Consider the following 20235-nt stretch of genomic DNA (forward strand, 5'->3'; position numbering starts at 1 on the left):
CGCTGGGCACGGGAGGGCGGGCGGCCGATCCCCGCCGCTCTCCGGGGAGAGGCTCCTTCTCGTATGCTGCGCGGTCAAGCCTCTCCTGGCCGAACGGTGCGGCAGCCGGACCCGGGCACGGCCCCGCCGCGCCCCTGCCCCGCTCGGGGGCTGCCGGCACTGCCAGACCTCCCAGCTCCCTCCGACCGCTGCCTCCTTCGGGGCGCCGCTGGCAGCCCCTCCCCTCCCGGCAGCTGCATGGCCCGGGCGGCCGCGACCCCCCCTACCCGTCGGTACCCCGCGGGGTTCTGCTCCTCCGGCGGGGCCGGCCCGGGGCTCTTTGTTCCGCTCCCGAACGGCGGCTCGCCTCGGCGACGCCGGCCTTGCACAAGCCCCGCGGCACCGGGCTCTGCCCTCCGGGGAAGCCCCGCCGGAGCGCCGGGCAAGGTCCTCGCGGCGAGGCGGAGCGGCCGCGGGCTCCGGCGGCTGCGGCCCGGCCGCATGAGGCGGGGAGGACGGAGGCGCCCGGGATCTAGGGGCGGGAGCCGGGCCGCCGCCGTGGGGGGGCTAGGGGCTCCGCGGCGCCGGCGGTTCAAAGCCTCCCACATCCCCCGGGGAGAAAAGCTTTGGTTCGCGGAACCGGATTGCGCCTGCAAAGGCCGCCACCCTTCCCCTTCCCGAGCAGGGGCCGCGGGCTGCAGCGCCGGGGCCGGGGCCGCTGGTCTAGGGAGTGGGGATGGGGCTACCCCCGCCTGGGCCAGCAGAAACAGGGCTCTGTGCTCACGGAGAAAGCTCCGGCTGTTGCCGAGCTGCGAGAGGAAGTTGCCATGGTTCAAAATTAGTCTTTCATCTGCTCTCTCCCGCGGCGGCAGTATCTTTTGTAGCCCCCAAAACCTCTTGGAAAGACGGTGTGGCTGTTTACTTGGGATCTACAAAACCTCTTTTCCAGGATCTCCACAGGCATTCCTTAGCCTGTGAAGGAAAGTATTAGGGAAACGATTATGAAAGAATTCCTAAGGAAAAACATTGAAAGGAGGTTTTGCAGCCCACTGAGGTAAAGTGCCAGTGCTGGCACAGACCCCAGAAAAGGCTGCTTAGCAGGGAAAAACATAGTTCAGTGTTTCATACAGCAGCCTTAGCACAACCCTTCAAGTCACCTGGGTCCATTTGCACACCCACAGCTGAAAACAGGACCCGCACCTCTTTATCAAACACCGACATGGGGCTTATGTGAACTTAAGGGCGAGATGAATGGAAGGAAATGTTTAAAACATGCTACAGACTGCAAGACAGATGCAAGGTCAAGAATCCCACATGAGATGGATCGAGAAGCCTTCTCAGACATCTCATTAGCAGCATGACAGCTGATATCAGTCTGACACACTAACAGCACCCAAAGGTAGCACCTCTCCCCACCCCGCGCAGAGCCAAATTTACCTGGCTGCAGCAGGCAGGGACAGGACAGGAGCAGCAGTACCCTCCACAGATCCATCTCTCCAAAACCAGAAGCGTCTGCACTAGGCTGTGCAGGAGACTGGTAAGAAGCAGCTAAGCGTCCATCTCACGTGCAAGGTTTCCTGGCTCTGGAGTCAAAGGCCAGAGGTAAACACAGATCTGGCTATGGTTTTATCCAGCCATTCTAGTATGAAACTGGTGCTTCTGGACATTTTTGAAGGGTGGTAGAAGGAAGGGGAAGAGGGATTGGTTTCCCTAACAGAAGAAAAGCCTCACTAGCTTAAAAAAAAAATAAAATTACAATGTAGCATTTTTAAAAGTCTTTATTATGCACAACATAGAACATATTTGAATGGATTTTTTCCCAAGCAGATTTTTCTCAAATGTTTTGTTTTTTTTTTCCTTTTTTTAACATGCATTGTTACCTTTTTAAAGCTAATGTACCATCCACTTATCTTTTCCCTGCCCACAAAACATCCAGCTTCATGTTAATCCCAAGTGTAAAAAAAATTAGACATCTGGCATAAAATATTTTGGGGAGAGCCCATTTAAAAATTTTATCTAAAATGTCTTATCTACAAAAAATCCAATATATATGTACATTATAGCAACACAGAGGCATAAGAATACAGTGCAATTTAAGACAAAGTGCTGTGACTTGGTAATTCTGCCCAGGGCTTGTGGAAGTGTGGGCCACCATTGGCTTTGGGGTTGCTAGCCTAAAGCCTCAGGCTCCAATGTTCCTGTGATCTCTCTCAAACTGGTCTGAAGTTAATGATATTGGAAGGCTGGAGAGGTATTCAGCTCAATATACTATTAGGGGGTAGCAGAAATACTGTCTGAACAGCATGAGATTTGGTGAAAAGGAATGCTTCACAGCAGTCAGATGTTTGGTGCACTTTGCCATGGATATTTTTGGAACTGCACCAAACCTTGGCATATTCGAGTGAGACTTGTTCACCTACTATTGAGGAAGTAAATTTGCCAGCTACCACTGCTTCTGAAGTCCCCAATCCTCAATAATTTTCCCACTTTCAGCAGCCAAGGAACATCAGTGCAGAGAACTGCACTATTTTTTGGCCTTCACTTACAGACACCTTTTCTGCTCCTTAAATAGCTGCTAGCTAGGATCAAACACAAATTGAGCAGAACCTCTCCTTCCCAAGAAAACAACAGTATGTATTGCTTAATTAAGAGCACAGAGTATTCTTTCATGGGTTAAAATCCACTGCATTCTCCAAGGTCAGTTTTCATTTCAATTCTTCATACCAAGAATCACAGCTTAAGGCCTTCAACACACACCACAGTCATCTCCTTCACCCAGCCCCTTTTTGGGGATGTAAACACTCCAGTGTCTGCACCATACACTTCTCTTTCTAGTGAAAGCGCAAGAGTTCACCCAAACACTTTGTGTTTGTGTTCTAGCTTTATGTTCATATCCTTGAACAGGAAAACAACTGCAAGACTAGGAACACATCTAAGAATACAAGTCACCACAAGGGCATCCAAGTTTTTGTTTGTTTTTTTTTTCTTCTGTTTTTATCTCTTCTAAGACCAAATTCAAGTTACATAGGTTGAATGACTGGTGCGTTCCCAAACACTGGTCCGATGCCACTTGGCTGCCAGGTCCAGCACCAAAGCCAGTGATGCACCTGCTGCAGGGTCATTAATGGCCTTCCCAGACAGCTCAGTGCTTCACTACTGTTAGAACAGACAGCAAGTACCTCAGATCTCTGTGCAGAAGGTGCCACCCATGCAGATCCCTGCATGCTTGACACTTTCATGGGCTGAGCATTAAGTGTAAAAATAATATACATAAACTGTACATAAAAATTGTGTAAGTTTTGACTGAGCACTGTACATCAGGAGAAATCTCCACTGTTTTCCTTCGCTGTGATGCAGCAAGGGAGCTCATGCATAGCACTGCAGATCTAATGCTGAAAGGTGTTCTCTTAGATGAAATAGAGCTCATGCTCAGCTTTTCTCCAACCTTTCTTATGATCTGCCTGAATGGACACATGGCTTCTGGATGAGCAAACAGCTGTAAGCCAAATACTTTGCAGAAGTAAAGAAATGCAAATTTGCACAGGAGAGGAAGTATTTACTTGGTGTGAAAGAGTTTTAGAGGAGTGTCACTTTGGACATAGGAAGTTACATTCCTGTCTTAGGGATGCTTATTCAAGTACTCAGGAAAGATCCCCTGTACAGCTGAGAGAGAGTGATGATTGGCTGCCCCTTTCCTCATCTCTGCTGTATTGGTCCTTCAGCCACACAGCACATGGCTGGGTCACTGATTTCACCAGCACGCTTCCCTTTCCTGCTCTGTGTGAAGGTGCACCTCTGACAGTGGTACCTCTTCTGCACTCTTAGAGGAAGCACTGGGATGATGCAATTCCTTCACTGAACAACTTCATCACATTAAGCTGCTCAGTTAATTCACTCCTGAGTCTTTGCCTAAAGCAGAAGCGTGCCACACCAGGAACCTAAGAACCAGAACAGCTCTTTAAGGATGCTACTTAGGAGGAAAAAACAAACAAATAAGAAAAGCAACTAAGTGTTAAATGTACCAGAGACACTATAAAAAAGTTAGCCTCTTCAGTAAAAAAACACACACAAAAACCAAAAAAAACCCCACAAAACAAAAAAAAACCCCAACAACTGAGTATTGAGACAAAAAAATCTTGGTTTCTTCTCTGCCAAAGAACTAAAAAAATTATGAATCAGGCTCCTAAGACAAAGGTCTACTTGGGAAGGCCAAAGCTGCTAACAAGAAGCAGATTTCTCCCTCTTTGCTGATGATTGGTAATAGGAACTTTTCAGTTTTCTTAAAAGAACATGGCCATCAGCTTTGAAAATTGTAATGGTTCTAAACTCTTCATGCTGCTCAGCAGAGGCAAAATCTTGCTTGCTAAGTTCTTCAGAGAGATAATAGGAAGGTATCTATTGTATATTTATGACTAAGTATAGTCAATATACAGTATAGGACAAAATCCTTTGTTCAAAAGCAACCTTCATTTTCTTTTGATTTTTGCATCTCTTAAGAAATACCAGGAGTCATTTTCATTTAGAATGTCTCGGCAGAGTTGGCAGACACTGAAGTCTATTTCTTAAGCAGCTTTTCTTCCTTTGTGATCTCTCAAGATTGGTTCTTTCATTCACTTCTACTGCCAGGACAAAAAGGAGACAGCTTTCTGGTCAGTACATAAATATAAAAGCAGCAATCCATCCTACACATACTGACTGTACATATATGCTGTAGGTTTGCCCAGTACAAACCAATAGCATGCTGTTCCTTCAGTTGTGGGAACAGTTTTTTAGTAGATATGAAAAGATCTTGTTGGCTTTCAAGCTCAGTGGATTACTGACTTAAAAAGTGCAAAATCTTGGACTTGCAATTTCTTATATTTTCAGAAGCAGTTTCAAAAGGTACCAGACTTTGGCAAAATGGGTTCCCTTGAATAAAAGGTGTCCAGGAACTGCTGCTTCCAAAAAAAGGCAATGGCAGGGCTGAAATGTAACCTAGCAGTTTACAAATGCTACTAATTGCCTGAATGATTTCTAAAATGTCTTTGCAACCCAGAATTCAAAGTCATATGCAGACAGCATGACACAGCAGAAAGATACTAAATGGCACAAGTTTAGCATGAAAACCATTTCCTCAACTAGAACAACTGGGTCCCCAGTGTGGACCAGTAATTTTAAACCACTGACAATTTCAGAAGAGTTACACACAGGAGTTACCTGAATTGCTGAGATTTATCCAGATGTTTTGATCCCTTCTAAAAACAAGGTGCTCCAAAACCAAATCCCAGAGACAGGATTAAGGACTGAGACTCGAAGAATCTACTACAACCCACTTCCAACTTAAGACATCACAGTTTTCAAACTGACTTGACTACACAGCAGACACAAGCATGCTGTACATGTGTGAATGCTCAAACCAGCTCCCGGCTGACCCATGCCTATGCCTTTGAGTTGGTCGGTTTTGTCTGATCTTAAACCATTTCATGATCAAGTAAACAAGACCAGAGCTGGAGTCAGAGCTTCAGCTCTAAACCCCTCTTGTTCCCTACTACAATCCAGAATGAAGAGGAAAGCAGTAATTTTTTGAGGTAAAGCTTCCTGAAGTCAGAGCAGGTCATCTATTGGAATGTTAGAGCTAGTCCTGGGCAGAACACAGACAAGAAAGTAAACTCATGTAACTGCAGTTTTCTCACTCAGTGGCTGTGCAAATGAGATTACTCCATAGTATCAAAGTTGCACCACCAGGCTACAGACTTCTTGGACTGTACACACACTTTGCTCCAGAAGGAAAACAAATCAGTATCAGTGGACTAAGGAACAGTTATCTGGACCTATTTTGAAATACTAAATTTTAGTTCCTGTCATCTAATTACATTTCTGAAATGGATCAGTGTTTTGAAGTTTTGTTACGTTAAAAATGGAACAAGACCTATAAATGCATGAAGAGAGATATTCTATAAAATAGAAGCCAATTCTGTCTTAAATCACCATATATATATGTATTTGCAGAACTGCTTGGACCTAGTGACCAAAGTGCTCCTCCCCAGTTAGTTGAAGAGTGAATATAAAAAATTAAAAAAGGTTTATTTTTTCAGCACCAGACAAACAGCTTTAAGCTGCACTCTGCTTTAGCATTATGATGAAGAATCTATTTTAAAAACTCTAGTCCTCTGCAAAAAGCATCATGCTAACACAAACTGAAGAGTTGGCCCAACCCAATTGACATGGTGTTAAAGCTTTACTATCTTTGCAGAAACCAAACATATCCAAGGTATAAAATATAGAAATAATATATATAGAAATATACTGCAACTGACTCCTGTTATATAATTTTGATATCTCTTCAATGATCCATTCTGTCAACTGAAAGAATTCAATATGCAATGATTAAGTGGCAGATCACTTCTACAGTGTGCTGGAGCAACAGCGTCTATTTTAAACTTTGATCAGAGTAAGACAGTGTGGGACTTGCAAATAAAGATTCCAAACAGTAACTGGCTCAGTGCACATCAATTTGATCTCACAGTAACAGAAATGCATAAGAATAAAGATCTCAAATTAAATGCAATTGTGAGGACATTCTCTTTTCAGGGAAGGTCTACACAGACACATAGCTGCCATCTGACACTTTGCTGGCTAGCTGAAATGTAATGTATGATACAAGATTCAAGCTGTCTATACTCTGCATAAAAGCCTTGTGAAACAAGGCCAATGAAGGACACCTCATATATGACAAGAAACAGTAAATTTGTGAGGCAAGGGGTAGCAATCAGTCTTTCCCAAATCTGTGTGAAATAAGTGGTTTTCCTAATAGTCATCCATTGTATAGACATCCTTATTAAGGGGTTCTGGTCTTAACAAGAAGTGCAAGGCTTGCTGTGGTTTACTTAATCCCAAGAGTACCCTTCCAGAATTTAGAAGTGACTTGTTAATGGTTTTATGATAATTCTAAAGCAAGATAAATGAACCTGAAGATGAGAAAGCAACACACATTAAAACTTCCTTTTTCTCTTGGATTTCTTTTTAAACAGGATTATGTAAAAAGGAAGAAAAAACAGCCCATTAAAGAAAAAAATTAACACCCCTTTCTGTCACTTTCCCTGTATCAAAAGGACAATTAGTGTCAAAACCAGGAGACAATCTGGTATCCATACAAGGAAGGAAAAGCGGCCAGAATCCCAGAACTCTTTCTGCCTGTGGCTTACAAAACTAAATAATGTTTGGGAACAATGGTCCTGTCAGTGATGTGTCAACAACACATTTATTTAAAAAAGCTAAATTCAAGTTTTAAACACAAGTAACTGCAAAAGAAGAAAAATAAAAACAAACAACAAAAAAACCCCAAAACAAAAACCCCCAAACCTTTGGTTGATTTTTGATCTTGTTAAATATGTCAAAGTTATTGATCAACAATTTCTCTAGAAAGTCTTCAAGAATAGACAGGTCAGCTCACTCCTCACTGGGAAGATCAGAAACCTAGCAGTGACACTGGAAATGCTGCCATGCCAGCATCACACATGCTCACAACATCTCAGCCAGCATTTGGGAGGCTAATGGTGCATACAAAGTCTGAGCTGATCATCCACAGCCAGCTTGGGTTCCTGTGAACTTAGAGGCAAATAAATAAATAAAGCAACAAGAAAAAAATAAAGCCAAGCACCTCTAGGGCCAGACCCCAAAGATGCAGGGAATCAAAGCTTTTTTTCCTCCTCTCCCTATTTACAAAATGCCTTTTAGAGCTTGTGTGGCCACTTCAGTATTGTGAGGAAACGTCTTCTATGCTAAGCAGTCATAACTGTGTTGTTCATGGACACTGTGGTCCGTGTGCCACGCAGTGTTCCCACAGGGTGTGTCCCTCCCACCAAGGCACATGGAGGGAGTTCAGTCTTCTGTTTCTTCATATGTTGTCTCATCAAACGGCCGGTCCAAGAGAGGTACCAAGCGGTGACGGGAATATTTCAGTTGCAAAAGATCCCCAACTTCATTGATTTCTTTTAAAGCCTGAGAAAAAGAATACAGTAGATCAGCAGAGGAGACAGATGCAAGCAAGTTATCCGAACATCTTCCCTTCTGCATGAATGCAGACTACTCTAACAGACATTGTATTTCAGTGAGATTTTACTGTGCTAGAAGTCTGCAGCTTCAGAGGTGCATAGGATTTGGTTTTGATTTTAGTCTTCAGAAGTCTTAAGACCAAGTGAGCAGCACAATTACTCCACTTCCAAGGGAGGATCACAGTATCCAGCAATGCTAATTTAAATTTCACAGTCATCCTCAAAGAGCTCATGACTATTCATAGGCAGAACAGGCAAGAAGAATGTTCCTCCCTTCCTGGAGGTAATACAACTGAAGCAGGAAAAAAAATGTACATGGAGGTTTGACTCCTCTATGTACCATTTAGTATGAAAGCAACATGTATTAGTATAGCATCTCTGACCTACTATTTTTTAAATTGCAAGATGGCAAAAGGCAAACTGCAATATAGTGCTAACAAGTTCTATTGATGCATTTCTTGTAATCACATTTGATTAATTTGAATTGTCCATATATAACTAGAGATGCAAGCTCTATTCTAGACAACATTGCATGGGAGATTCTTGCAGGCAATCCAAAGACTAATGAAAAAAAGTTATACTGGGTAGGTTCCCCAAGCATTTTCTCCCTAGAAAGCAAGTCCCACTGACTGAGGTGGCCACAAAGGCAACACTTAAACAACTGATGGCCAAGAACGTTGCTACCGCAACGGTGGTTCAAGGGTTGGACTCGATGATCTCTGAGGTCCCTTCCAACCCAGCCAATTCTATGATTCTATGATTCTAATACACTAACAAAACCTTCCACCGTTTTAACCTGAATGCAAATGTTATGAAGTTTACCAGAGATCAAACATTTGCTAGCGTAAGAAATGAGGGAAGTCCTAGCTCAGATAATCATACTTTCTTTATGTTGTAATCTCTTTGATAAGATACTAGTTCACACTAGGGTTTGTTAAAAGCCAAAGCCTAGAGTTCATTTCTCTACAGAACACTCCTGGAGCAGGGTACTAAATCAGTCAGCTGCTGCAGACAAATCTGCACCAGAACATGATGCTAATTATCTTATATAGGCAAATAACAAAGAAATGAATTCCAAAAGATGACTCCAATGTGATTCTTGGACTCAAAAGTTGCACTTTCAAAAATTCAGCACTCCGAACTGTAAATTTAGTCAGATAGGTACATTCAGCATGCCTTCAGAATGCCACTAACTCAACAATAATGCTTTCGTTTTAACATGTTCTGAGTCAAATGCCTGTCTCATGAGAACAGTTGGCAGACGGGGGTTAATATCCCTACATGCTTTTCCTTCCTGGATGAAGGAAGGAAAGTTTTTTGTTTCTTTAAACAATGGCCCCTCATGCTTGTTATATCTGGCAGCCAGAACCTCTCCAGTCTAAAATATGGGGGGATGACAAACCCAAACGAGGTCCAGAAGTTGGACCTCGGTAAAAACAAAACAAACCAAAACAAAAGGGTGGGCACAGTTTGCCAGAGCTTTAAGTAAAGATCCATATGGAAACAATTTAAAGTTGAATTTCTGTTGAAAGAGTCTGTTAACTGTTATTCTTGAATGCAGATTTAGGATTTTATTAATTTAAAACAAAAAGGGCCATGTGACCAGCAAAGACTACAAAGGAAATGGCATTGGTGAACTCTGACTCCAGGAGAGTGTAATATATTTTTCATCACTGAAAGGAAAGCACCAGCCCACAGGGATGCAGGTTATAAGGAACTTCACTCTGATCCTGAGCCAAATATTTTCAGGCAAGGAAATTTTATTTACATAAAACCGTTAAAATTGTAACTGAGAACTGTTCCCCATCGTGTGGGCTTATTTAATAAGAACAAGGAAGCATTACAAATATGAGCATTTAAAAGACAAGCTTCTCTTCCCCATGCTCCAAACCTGGATAAATTTTGTTAGAAAAAATGCTGTAACAGATCCAGTTAGCATCCATGCACACATGGATAGGCTACCAAGTTCTCCTCTCTTGTCACTTACTTGAAGAAGCTCTATGCCAGCTCTCTCCAAGTCTATTAATTTCAGTTTTTTCCTCTTGGATACTGTTGCCACAGAGGGATCAGATCTAAAGGTTGCCTTAATGATTAGCTGCCTGAAAACCATCCCTTTTCACCACATCACAAAAAAAACAAACAAAAAACCCCCCAAAACAAAACAAAAAAAAAAAAAAAAAAAAAAAAAAAAAAGAAAAGAAAAAAAGGAAAAAAGGAAAAATCACTAACAAGGACTTACTCCCTTTTAAATCATCATGCCAATGTTCTGGGTTCAGAGCATGCAGCTATTTTGAAACTTAAAGTGGATTACACTAACTTGGAACAAAGCCTCAACATACTGAGCTAAATCAGGATTTCTTCATTCCCTTCAAAATTCACACTTCATTTTGTCCTGGATTAATTTGCTTAGGCAGAGAAACCCTAACATATTGAACAAGCATTTCCTCAATTTAGAGCATTTAGCACCTACAGAGGTACTCTAAAATTAGTCTTTACAGTTAAATGCACAGAACTTTTTTTTCCGGAAAGCAGAAAGACTTGTATGTGAAATGACATGAAAAGACTTTTTTTAAGCAGAGTAATAAAGGTTACCGATTAGTTTTGGAAGAGAGCAAGAATAGTATTTAAACAGACCTTGCAAAAGCATCTTATTATGGTAAAGACTCCAGCTAGTCACGGGACCAAGAACCTAACCAACAGCAAGACTGCAAAATTGCTCAGGTAGCGCCAGCACACCAAGTTTGCACAGCTTCAGTTGTAGCTCATTTTGCAGCAATATTATTTCAGAGACTTCAGTTTTCTTTCTTTTTCTTCTTCCCACCTCCTTTGCACTCATCCCCTCATGTCTACCTAGCCAGAAGTTACTGCTCCCTCACATTTGTTCTACTACCATGAGCCAAGCCTGTGATACTGTTCATTTTATATAGCAGAAAAGGAAGGGAAGGAGAAGGCCTTCTCCAGACAGACTTCTTTCATAAATTTTATTTGGAACAGAACAAATTGGGGTCAGTATAGGAAGATTAGCAGGACAAGTAACTAGGAAGGAACTCCTTAACCAGTCTGTTATTGGAGTGTCAGGGCAGAACCTCTCAGGTCTTACAAAGCAGAAAAAATTCAGAAGCAGCAAGTACAGCACCACAGATACATGGCAGGTTGTTTAACTGATAGGGAATGACACTAAATATATATTACCAAACTGCACACTCCACTGTCTTCCTATTTTTCCTAGCAAAGTTGAAATAAAAGAAGAGTCATTTTCAGCTGTTGTTTTAAAAGCTTTGTGACAACAAAGTATGCAAAGTTTGATTTTTTCTTTTTTTTGCAGGCTTCTCAACCTGAAATTCACACACTTCCTGTCCTTCTTGAAGTCGACAGTTGCCATATTGTAATCCTCAGGAACTTTCCCCAGACACCATGACCTTCCAAAGACAATAATCAAGTCTTGCAATGTCAGACAGCTGCCTCAACACTTCTGGGTGCATCCCATCAGGAATTTTTATGTTCAGTTTGTTTAAATGTTCCCTTATATAATGCTCTTTCACACTAAGGGTAAGTCTTCATTGCTTCATATTTTTTCACTGACTTCATGGGACCAGGATTCCCAAAGGTAAAGCTTTTCCATAAAGAAACAAAGACAATGAGTACCATGGTCTCTTGCATGTCATTTGTCACTTGAACCCCATGCCATTCAGCAGCAGCCCTTCATTTTTCTCTACTCTTGCTACTAACACTCCCATAAAAGCCCTGCCTACTGCATTTCATGTCCTTTGACATACTCAGCTCTGGATGGGTTTTGGCTTTCCTGACCCCACTTCCCTGCATACTCAAAACTGAGTCTCTATCCTCCTGTGTCACCTGTCCCTGCTGCACCTCTTACATGCTTTCATTTTATGTTTCTGGTGGTTTTGTTCTTCCATGCCTGCTTCCTGCTCCATTTGTTCCTCTATAAGTCAGGATGGACTATTCTTCAGGAGAGCAAGGCAAAAGAGCTGTCCTGCATACCTGCTCTCTTTGGGATTGCATCACATGAGATTCTTTCAAGCAGGTCTCTAAACAGGACAGAATCTACTCCCATGAAGTCCAAGGTAATGACTCAACCTAGCTTAGGTTCTGAGTCCCCAGAGAGCAAAATAAAATACAATGGTGAACTCTGACAGAGCCTTTAACAGCACATGTGCATGTCCAAAGAAGATTATTCAGAAGACTAAAAAATTAATGTAGTTAACACACCAAAATGTGATGATATTCAGGCTTACTAATATACCTTCTTTTCAACTATATTAATCAGAGAGTAACTTCCAACCTTAAGTTTTAAGGCAGCACCTCCTAACTGTGAAATAGGCTTCCTTAGAGGGAACCTCTGTTCCTGCAGGCAGAAGTCAAAGGCATAGGCTCATTTAGGACAGTATCATTTAAGATACAGTGCCCTGAAGCTGTAAACAACAACGGGAATAGTAATCTTCTGCATAAAAATTCTCATTGATAACCATGTGCTGAGGTTTGTAGTTGCTTTTGAAAATAATACAAGTATTTGTGAGGTTCTGACCCTTTTTTTTTCCTTCTTCTTTCTTACCTTCTGCATTTAGGGTTAGAAAAAAAAAACAGGATTTTTTCCTTTTAAAAGATTTAGTGGAAGGCAGAGACTCTTAAGAAGGGAAAAAAGCCTTGTCTTAAAGGGATGAGACCATCTCTCTCTCACATAATTTAAAACAGGAAAAGAAAGTCCCTGGGATTTACTGTAGTCAGCCATTCTGCATTGCTGGAGCAAGTAAAGAGAGATGGAGTCATTGCCAGTTCTACTACACAAAGCTTTGAACAATAGGTTCAACTAATTTGTGTACCAAACACTGAACCGGTCTACAAAAAATAGACAATTGTTGTATCTGCTTAGGATAGGAAGGCAAGATGAGACACTTACTGTATCAAGCATCTCTTTGGTATGAGCTGCAGACAAACAGAATCTGGCTCTGGACTCAATGATGGGGGTGGCAGGGAACCCCACAACCACAACACCGATGTTCCGCTTCAGCATTTCACGCCCAAATGCACTGTCAGAGAGAACAAGAAAGATCAGAATGGTACTAGTGGAGGCAAAACCCAGCATCACTATGAAGATCTCAGCATGTTAACCCAATCAGGACTTTGTTGAAGCAAGCCTGCAAGACCGCAATTTGAAGCTTCCAGTGCTTTCTTTTAGAGGCAGAACATCTGTTCACAAAAGCCTTTTTAAAATTCAGTCCCAAGGTGGTCCTCTTCAAAAGGTTTCACTGTATTAAGTTCTAAAGAAGCTGAAATATTATATGTGGAGGAGGCTGGTCTTTTAGTAAGCTGTTTCTAAATGGATTTGTGATCTAACCTTGAAAAATCTTTCCGATTGGAATCAGGGATTTTCACTCAGAAGTTTGACTACTTAAGGAATCTCCCATACTGCAATCCCCCAAAGAAGATGCTTCTCTGGTTTCCAGATTGTTTTTTCACCAATTTTATTCAATTACAATGCATCATGGTGTCACAGAATATACCACTTTAAGTAGAACTGAATTGCCACAGTAAATTGAGATAATCTAATTTGATACTAAATATTTTTGAGGAAGATGCAAAAACCTCATACAACTATCACACAGTATCTTCAACAGAACAAATTCTTATGAGGATTAAAGAAATTAGCAGCTGTGACTCATGTAATGAGAGGCACAATCTAGATCGCGATGTTTTCCATAATGGCATTGCAATTGTGAGTGTTTCTACAGGCCACAGGAAATGCTTAATCCTTTTTGAACTTCGTCTTGAGAATTAGCAATTAACTTAAGCTTATAGGGATGCATAAAAATAACATCCCTTTACTAGGTTTTTGAATTTTCTCTCACAAGTCCTTTCTTTATAAATAGCTGCATTCCAATACACTTTGTTTTGTATTCATCCAGAACTCACAAACTATTTTAAAAACAGATTACAGGAGAGAAAGAAATGACAGAGTAGTCCTGATGTAGATCCTACGGGCCAGCTCTCAAAGCTCTGTGTTCTTGACTTTTTTTAAGTTACTGGCCCAAGTGCTCACCTAATGAACTTTTTAAAAATTGAATGCTCATTGAAATACATACATTACATCCTGCTTGTAGAATTTTAGCCTCAATTATCCTCACAGCCACCCACAAATCTGTATTTATTAAGCTATGCATTACAGTTCTGTTAGTATTTACAACAGCAACACCTGAGCTATGACATACAGAACTCAAACTTGGCATTCAAATACAGGTTATGTCCCATCCTGTCCCACCTCTCTGCTTTTTCTTTTTTTCATTTTCAGAATTCATCTCTGTAAGTGTTGGCTGCTTCTGACCCAGAAGCTGGTAGAAGAAGATCCCTCCAGTTACAAGTAATGTTACTTTCCATTCAATTTCAGCTTCTCTTTAGCACATATATACAATCCGTATAGATGTACATATAAATAAAATGAAAGAACCCCAACTTTTAAAATGTGGCACATAGTGGTAAAATAGCTTCCCTGAAGTGCTTTCTTGCTGCCCCAGGCTACAAGCCTCAATTATCTCAAGACCGCTTATGGGAAGTTCCCATGTTTTATGAGACTCAATAATGATCATGAAAGCAAAAATCAAAGCAGTACTTTCCTCTATTCAGAAAAGTACTAATAATCTTGTACCATCCTAGGTTTAATGAAGATGGATAAGAAGTTACCCTGTTAAACCTACCCAATTTTTGCTGGCATGTACAGCATAAGAGGCACAACAGGAGAATCTTCATTTCCATAGATGATAAAGCCCATCTCTTTCAGTCGCCTCCTGAAATACCTGGTGTTCTCTGCTAGCTGCTGCACACGTGCTTTCCCTAAAAAAGAAATTAAGACTGTGAACAATAATAATCCTAAATTATACATGTAACTGCAACACAAGACTTATAGCTAAGGCACAAACTATCCATGTACTGCTTATGGAATCACTAAAATTAAATATAAACTAGAATTTGCAGCTTCTTCTTTTTCACGTAATCAAGATTAATCATTCATTACCTGTCAAAGCTGTAGCTGAATAGACTAAGACAGGCACAACTATCAAGTCCAAGCACTCCCTCCCTTATTTTTCCATCTCAGGTTTTTAAACAAGAGCTATCTGGCAAAATAAGAGGTACTCATTTTAAAAACAACTCAAAATTTGCTTAAAATTCACTGGTAACTGCATCTTGAAGAAGAGTTTCCTTACACTTTGAATAATTAATGGACACCTATTGAATCAACTGAGGCTGTTCACAGTATTTTATCCTGCTTGTCTGTATTAATAGAAATTACTACTTTCTTCTTTTGATCTGCTTGCTGAACAGATCATGTGTCTCCTCCCTAATTTTTTCAGTTAAAATTATCTGGGTTTAAATTAAACTGATTACTTCTGATAATCCAGCTCACTTCGCATAAGCAGCAACAGTCAATTTATCAAGTTTTCAGCCAATTCTTTATGGATTTTTTCTGACATTTGTCAAAATTAGTGGGCAGAAAATTAGACAGCTACTATAATTTAAATATTTCAGTTATTCACATATGCATAGGACAACCTATTTATCAGGCAATTAAATTCTAGCCTATCGTGTTTCAGTATTGACCAGAAAAAGCTTTCACCTAAATATGCATATAATGCATTTCTCATCAACATGCTAAAGAGATTAAGCACTATGCCATTGATGAGACTATAATATGTAACATTTATATTTACTTGTCACTGGTCCACAGAGTATTTTTCTGGATAATTGATTATCCAAACACTTGCCTTCACCAGTTGGGTGACTCATATACTGAAGTAATGAATCTACAGCAGTACAGGCCTATGCCACACTGTGAAGTCATCTGCTAGATATTAATCATCTTCCTTTAAAGTTGTAGATAACATAGGTTGATTAACCTAAAAGAACACCAGGTCTCAAAGAAACATCCAACACCCACATAATTCTGCTCCAGGCCAGAACAAATGTAATTTTAAGAACCTATATAGTTTTTGTAGCCAAGAATATCAGACATTCCACCCACGACCATGCAATCAAAGGCAAAATCCCATCAAAGGAAAGCATAGGAAAAAACGATGAAACCTGTTAAGTTTGGAAAACTTGGCCTATTATTACTGGGTAGCAGCTGGTATTTTTAACATTTAAGACATCTGTTCTCCTCCATTAACAGCATTATTTCTTAATCCTTCTCCCCCAGATTTTATGCAGAAACTCAATTTCTTTACCCCAAACCACAAGGTTTCAGTAAAACACAAAAGCATCTTCTATGAAACTTATTTTGTAATTGGCTCACAGAAGATTAGGTCCTCTGGTGGAAACCCAGCTTTCTCTTTGGTCTTAAGACCAACTATTTTGTTATTTTAAATACATCAGACTGAACATTGAAGCTGAAAATACCCACAAAAAGCAGCAAAATAGGAAGCAGGTCTTCTGCAAATGAGCCAAAAGCCACTAATTTTAACATTGAGACAATCAATAAAAGGACAAGTGCACAGAGCAATCTACACACAGAAAAAAGCTACTATGGTACCTTCTGAAAGCTGCATTCACAAGTCTCCTATGCAGAAACACACAACTTCTGATAACATTATAAGCCAGTGTTGTACAATCCCACCAAAATATACATGAGGTTTCACCACTATCAGAGTAGTAAGGTAATATCCAGCTGGATACAAATGCTGTGATCAGCCCCTTTCCCACGACCAGGAATGCAGTTTTTCCCATACATACATTCTCTCCATGCTCCCACAAAGCATGGAATTTGAAGTGCTTCAAGCAAAAGGAACTTCAACACCTTTATAGTTTTCCCCTCAACATATTTACACTCTCTTCCAAGTTGATGGAACCTTCCAGGCTAAAGATTAAAGAGCAACCTTAATTTGTATTTGGCAACTGCTTCACAGTCTTTCTTACACTCTTTCCCAAAGGAAGAGTTTATGATTCTAGATTTGTCCTTACAGACTAAAGAGTCCTTTGAGAGTAAACAGGATCCATGCACAAATCTTTCAGTTCTGTACAGAGATGTAATCACCTACTTCATCAGCTGACAGATGATGGGTTTGGGGGTCTCAAAGCCTGTCAGCTCTTAGTTCATTTCAGAATCATCAGTCAATTCAATTAAATTATTACCTCTCTGAGAACTTGTCACATGGCTAGAACAATATTACTAAGAACCTGAAAGCATATTCAGTGATGTCTTCTCACTACCTACCACGTTATTACCATCATTTCAAGAGAACTGTGGTTGTGGTGAAGCAAAACACCAAGAATTCAACAATAACTGGGCATGTGTTTCTTTTCCTGCTTTCCTTTATCCCTGCATCCTATGCTGCTAGTCACCTCTGCAGTTCAGCATACTTGGTCTCCTACTACACTATAAAATCCTGCATTTGAAGAGTGATGCCACATGCTAATTGAACAGGGTTTGCAATATTATGCAACAAGCACACACTCAGTGTTCAGATCTGTAACATTTGCTGGTGCAGCCTCACTGGTACACACTGCACAGATGGCAGCTGGCTGCTACTACAGCATTACCATGTTTTCTGGGACCAAAAAGACAAATCAAGCAGCGCCTACAGACAACAGTGACTGGGTACCAGTGCTAAATTCCGCTTGGACACAAACAGAACTCGAGCATTCAGACAGGACCTCAAAATCCCTTCCTGGCTCAAACATTGTCTGAAACTCAGAGCTCTGTCCATTATCTGCTCAACTGTACGCCTAGAAAGACTGTCTGAGCTGCAGCAGTCCCCCAGCATCTGGCTTTCTTGGCAGTATCCAGCTTCATTTTTAAGACTACACTAAAAAGGCCACCCCAGACACCACCCTGACAATTGTTCTCACATAGTAGTTGTGAAACGATTCTGGTAACATCCTTTCATCTAGGAACCTGGAATGTGATGACCTCCAGGGAGGGAAGGAAAGGGGGAAGAAAGGAAGGATGATTACTGGAACTGAGCTCTTCAAAAGGCAGAAAACCAGAAGCCCTTATCAGAGCAACTGATCTGAAATCCCTTATGGGTCCTGTAAATGGCTTAAACTAGCCACTGACAGACCTACATTGGAATTTGAGAATTAAACTGGTAACTTACCCTTTGCTTTTTTACACTCTTGCAATTTTACTGCAGTCATAACTAGATTGCTCTTGCCATTTAGTAAAATGCTTCCTTACTGGTAGCAGGCTGGGTATCATTTAGTCTGAAGCACTCATGTATCCACCTAAGACCACACTGCCATTTTGTCAGAAGTAAAGGTTACATGCCACCTAAAGGGCAGAAACACTCACCTTTCACCACCCTCAAGAGCTGTAGCTATGTGGAGTCAGCAGAGAAAGAAAAAAGAACAGAGAAAAGAAATGCAACAATTGCCTCTGCATGGATGGCTAAGATGGGATGAATATTTACAGCTGACAGTTGGAGAAAAGGAAAGCACTTTTACTTCAACTTAATCTTATACCGGTCCAAGATAACAGGCAGTCATTTTAAACTGTCACTGCTCATTTTCACACTGACATTTTTTTTACTGTACACCTTGAATGCCAAGTATGTGATACAGAGTTGCAGCCCACATACAGCAGGTACTAATAACCAAGCGTGAACTCCCAGACCAGCAGCGTCTTTGCTGAGGTGGTCACTCTGAGCTTCTCTCAAGCCTTCGCTTTAAGGCATTGCCTATAACATCACGACTAACGTGTACTTTCTCTACATGGCCAAGAACACCAGATACATACTTTTGCATTTTACAAACCCTAAGCAACTTAACTGTAGACTTAAGAGAACAGGCAGGTCAGGCTTGCAGGTCAGGCTTTAGAGTTTCCACAGCAGTAGGGTCCAGTAGCACCAGCTGAACTAGTACAATATGTAATAGTTGACTGACTGTAATATTTTTAACATTCTTTCAATACTTAAGCACATACCTTGCAATACAAACAGCAAACCTTTGCCTACATCTAAACAAGCTTCAAAAGATGGCATTTCTAGATTTGTGCTGAGAAAATTTATCTTTTATGACATTTTACTACATGGCATAACAAGTCTTACTAATATGTAAGGCAAGCAATATTCTTTAAAAAAATACAGCTAGCATCTCCCTGAAAAAAATAACTCCTACATGTTTGAGAAAGCACTCCATTATGAATCTAAAGGCACATGAGATGCATAGTCCCCACAAACCTAGTAGAAAGTAAACTAGTATCTCTGTCAGGATAGATTCCCCCAGGCTAAAACAATGATACTTCATTACTTCTGAAGGCCTCTCCTTTAGAGGTCATCTTGGTCAAAAAGACAGAAGTTACAGGGAAAAATTACCTAGGAGATATATTTAAGCCAATTTCTTCTTGAAGCAGAAATTTGATACTTACCATACTTACCCCCAGGATGAAAAAAAAAAAGAGCACACCAAATCTAAGAAAAGACCACACCAAATCTAAACTCCTCTTGTAACGCGTTAATAAATGAGGCACATAAGCAGAAACCCACCTGAATTTAGCCTCGCTGGTCTTTACACCATAGAACTCCATGCTTAAACAGTCCAAATATTGCAAAGATTATCAGACAACCCTTATTTGAAAAAACAGTTTAATAAGCACACAGCAATCACACAGCAATTAAAAAATTTTTGCAAGAGTGGGATGAACTTAAGTCTTTGTGGAAAAAAACAACATAAAAAACCCCCAAAAACACAACAAACCAAACCAAAACCAGACACTTCTTAGATCTCTATCTGTGTAACTTCTCTATTCCATGTTAAAAAAATCATCTCTAAAAGAAGTCCTAGAATTTGCGGAAGTAACTCTGCCACAAAAGTCTGATAGTTATAACATTCCTGTCATCTATTGAGGATGATGAATAAGCTATCATAGATAGTACTGGACTCAAAAGAAAGTTTAGTTCAACCAGGATATATCTGTTTTTTCCCCCCCTCTTGTGATCTCTAGGCAGTAACTGGAGAGCAATCACAAATCTGTCCTTCTAAACAATGCCACACTTCATCAGCAAGGCTTCTTGAGAAATATAAGGCATGTTGTCTTGTATACAACTACCAACTGACACTGAACTTCAGAGGGGCAAACCAGCTTTAGATGGGCAGAAGAAACACAAGCAAGATTTTATCTGCTTGTCACACTAGGGATCACTGCCACCTGGACGTAAACCAAAGATACTTGACGCAATACAAGGGAAGCTATATGTTTACATTTTAAATTAATTCTTAT

General features: G+C 40.7%; 1 protein-coding gene across 1 annotated transcript in view; it reads right to left on the reverse strand.

Annotated features, from left to right (window-relative positions):
• Positions 1-1744: 1744 nt before the first annotated feature.
• SPTLC2 (serine palmitoyltransferase long chain base subunit 2) overlaps positions 1745-20235 on the reverse strand; it is a 75323-nt gene continuing 56832 nt past the window's right edge. The window contains exons 10-12 of the mRNA XM_030452416.1: positions 14723-14858; positions 12931-13060; positions 1745-7959 (exon numbers count right to left, since the gene is read on the reverse strand). Coding sequence (XP_030308276.1) covers positions 7840-7959; positions 12931-13060; positions 14723-14858 — 386 coding nt within the window. The 3' untranslated portion in view covers positions 1745-7839. The remainder of the gene's footprint in view (positions 7960-12930; positions 13061-14722; positions 14859-20235) is intronic.

The sequence above is a fragment of the Calypte anna genome, chromosome 5A, assembly GCF_003957555.1.
Source record: "Calypte anna isolate BGI_N300 chromosome 5A, bCalAnn1_v1.p, whole genome shotgun sequence".
NCBI lineage: Eukaryota > Metazoa > Chordata > Aves > Apodiformes > Trochilidae > Calypte > Calypte anna.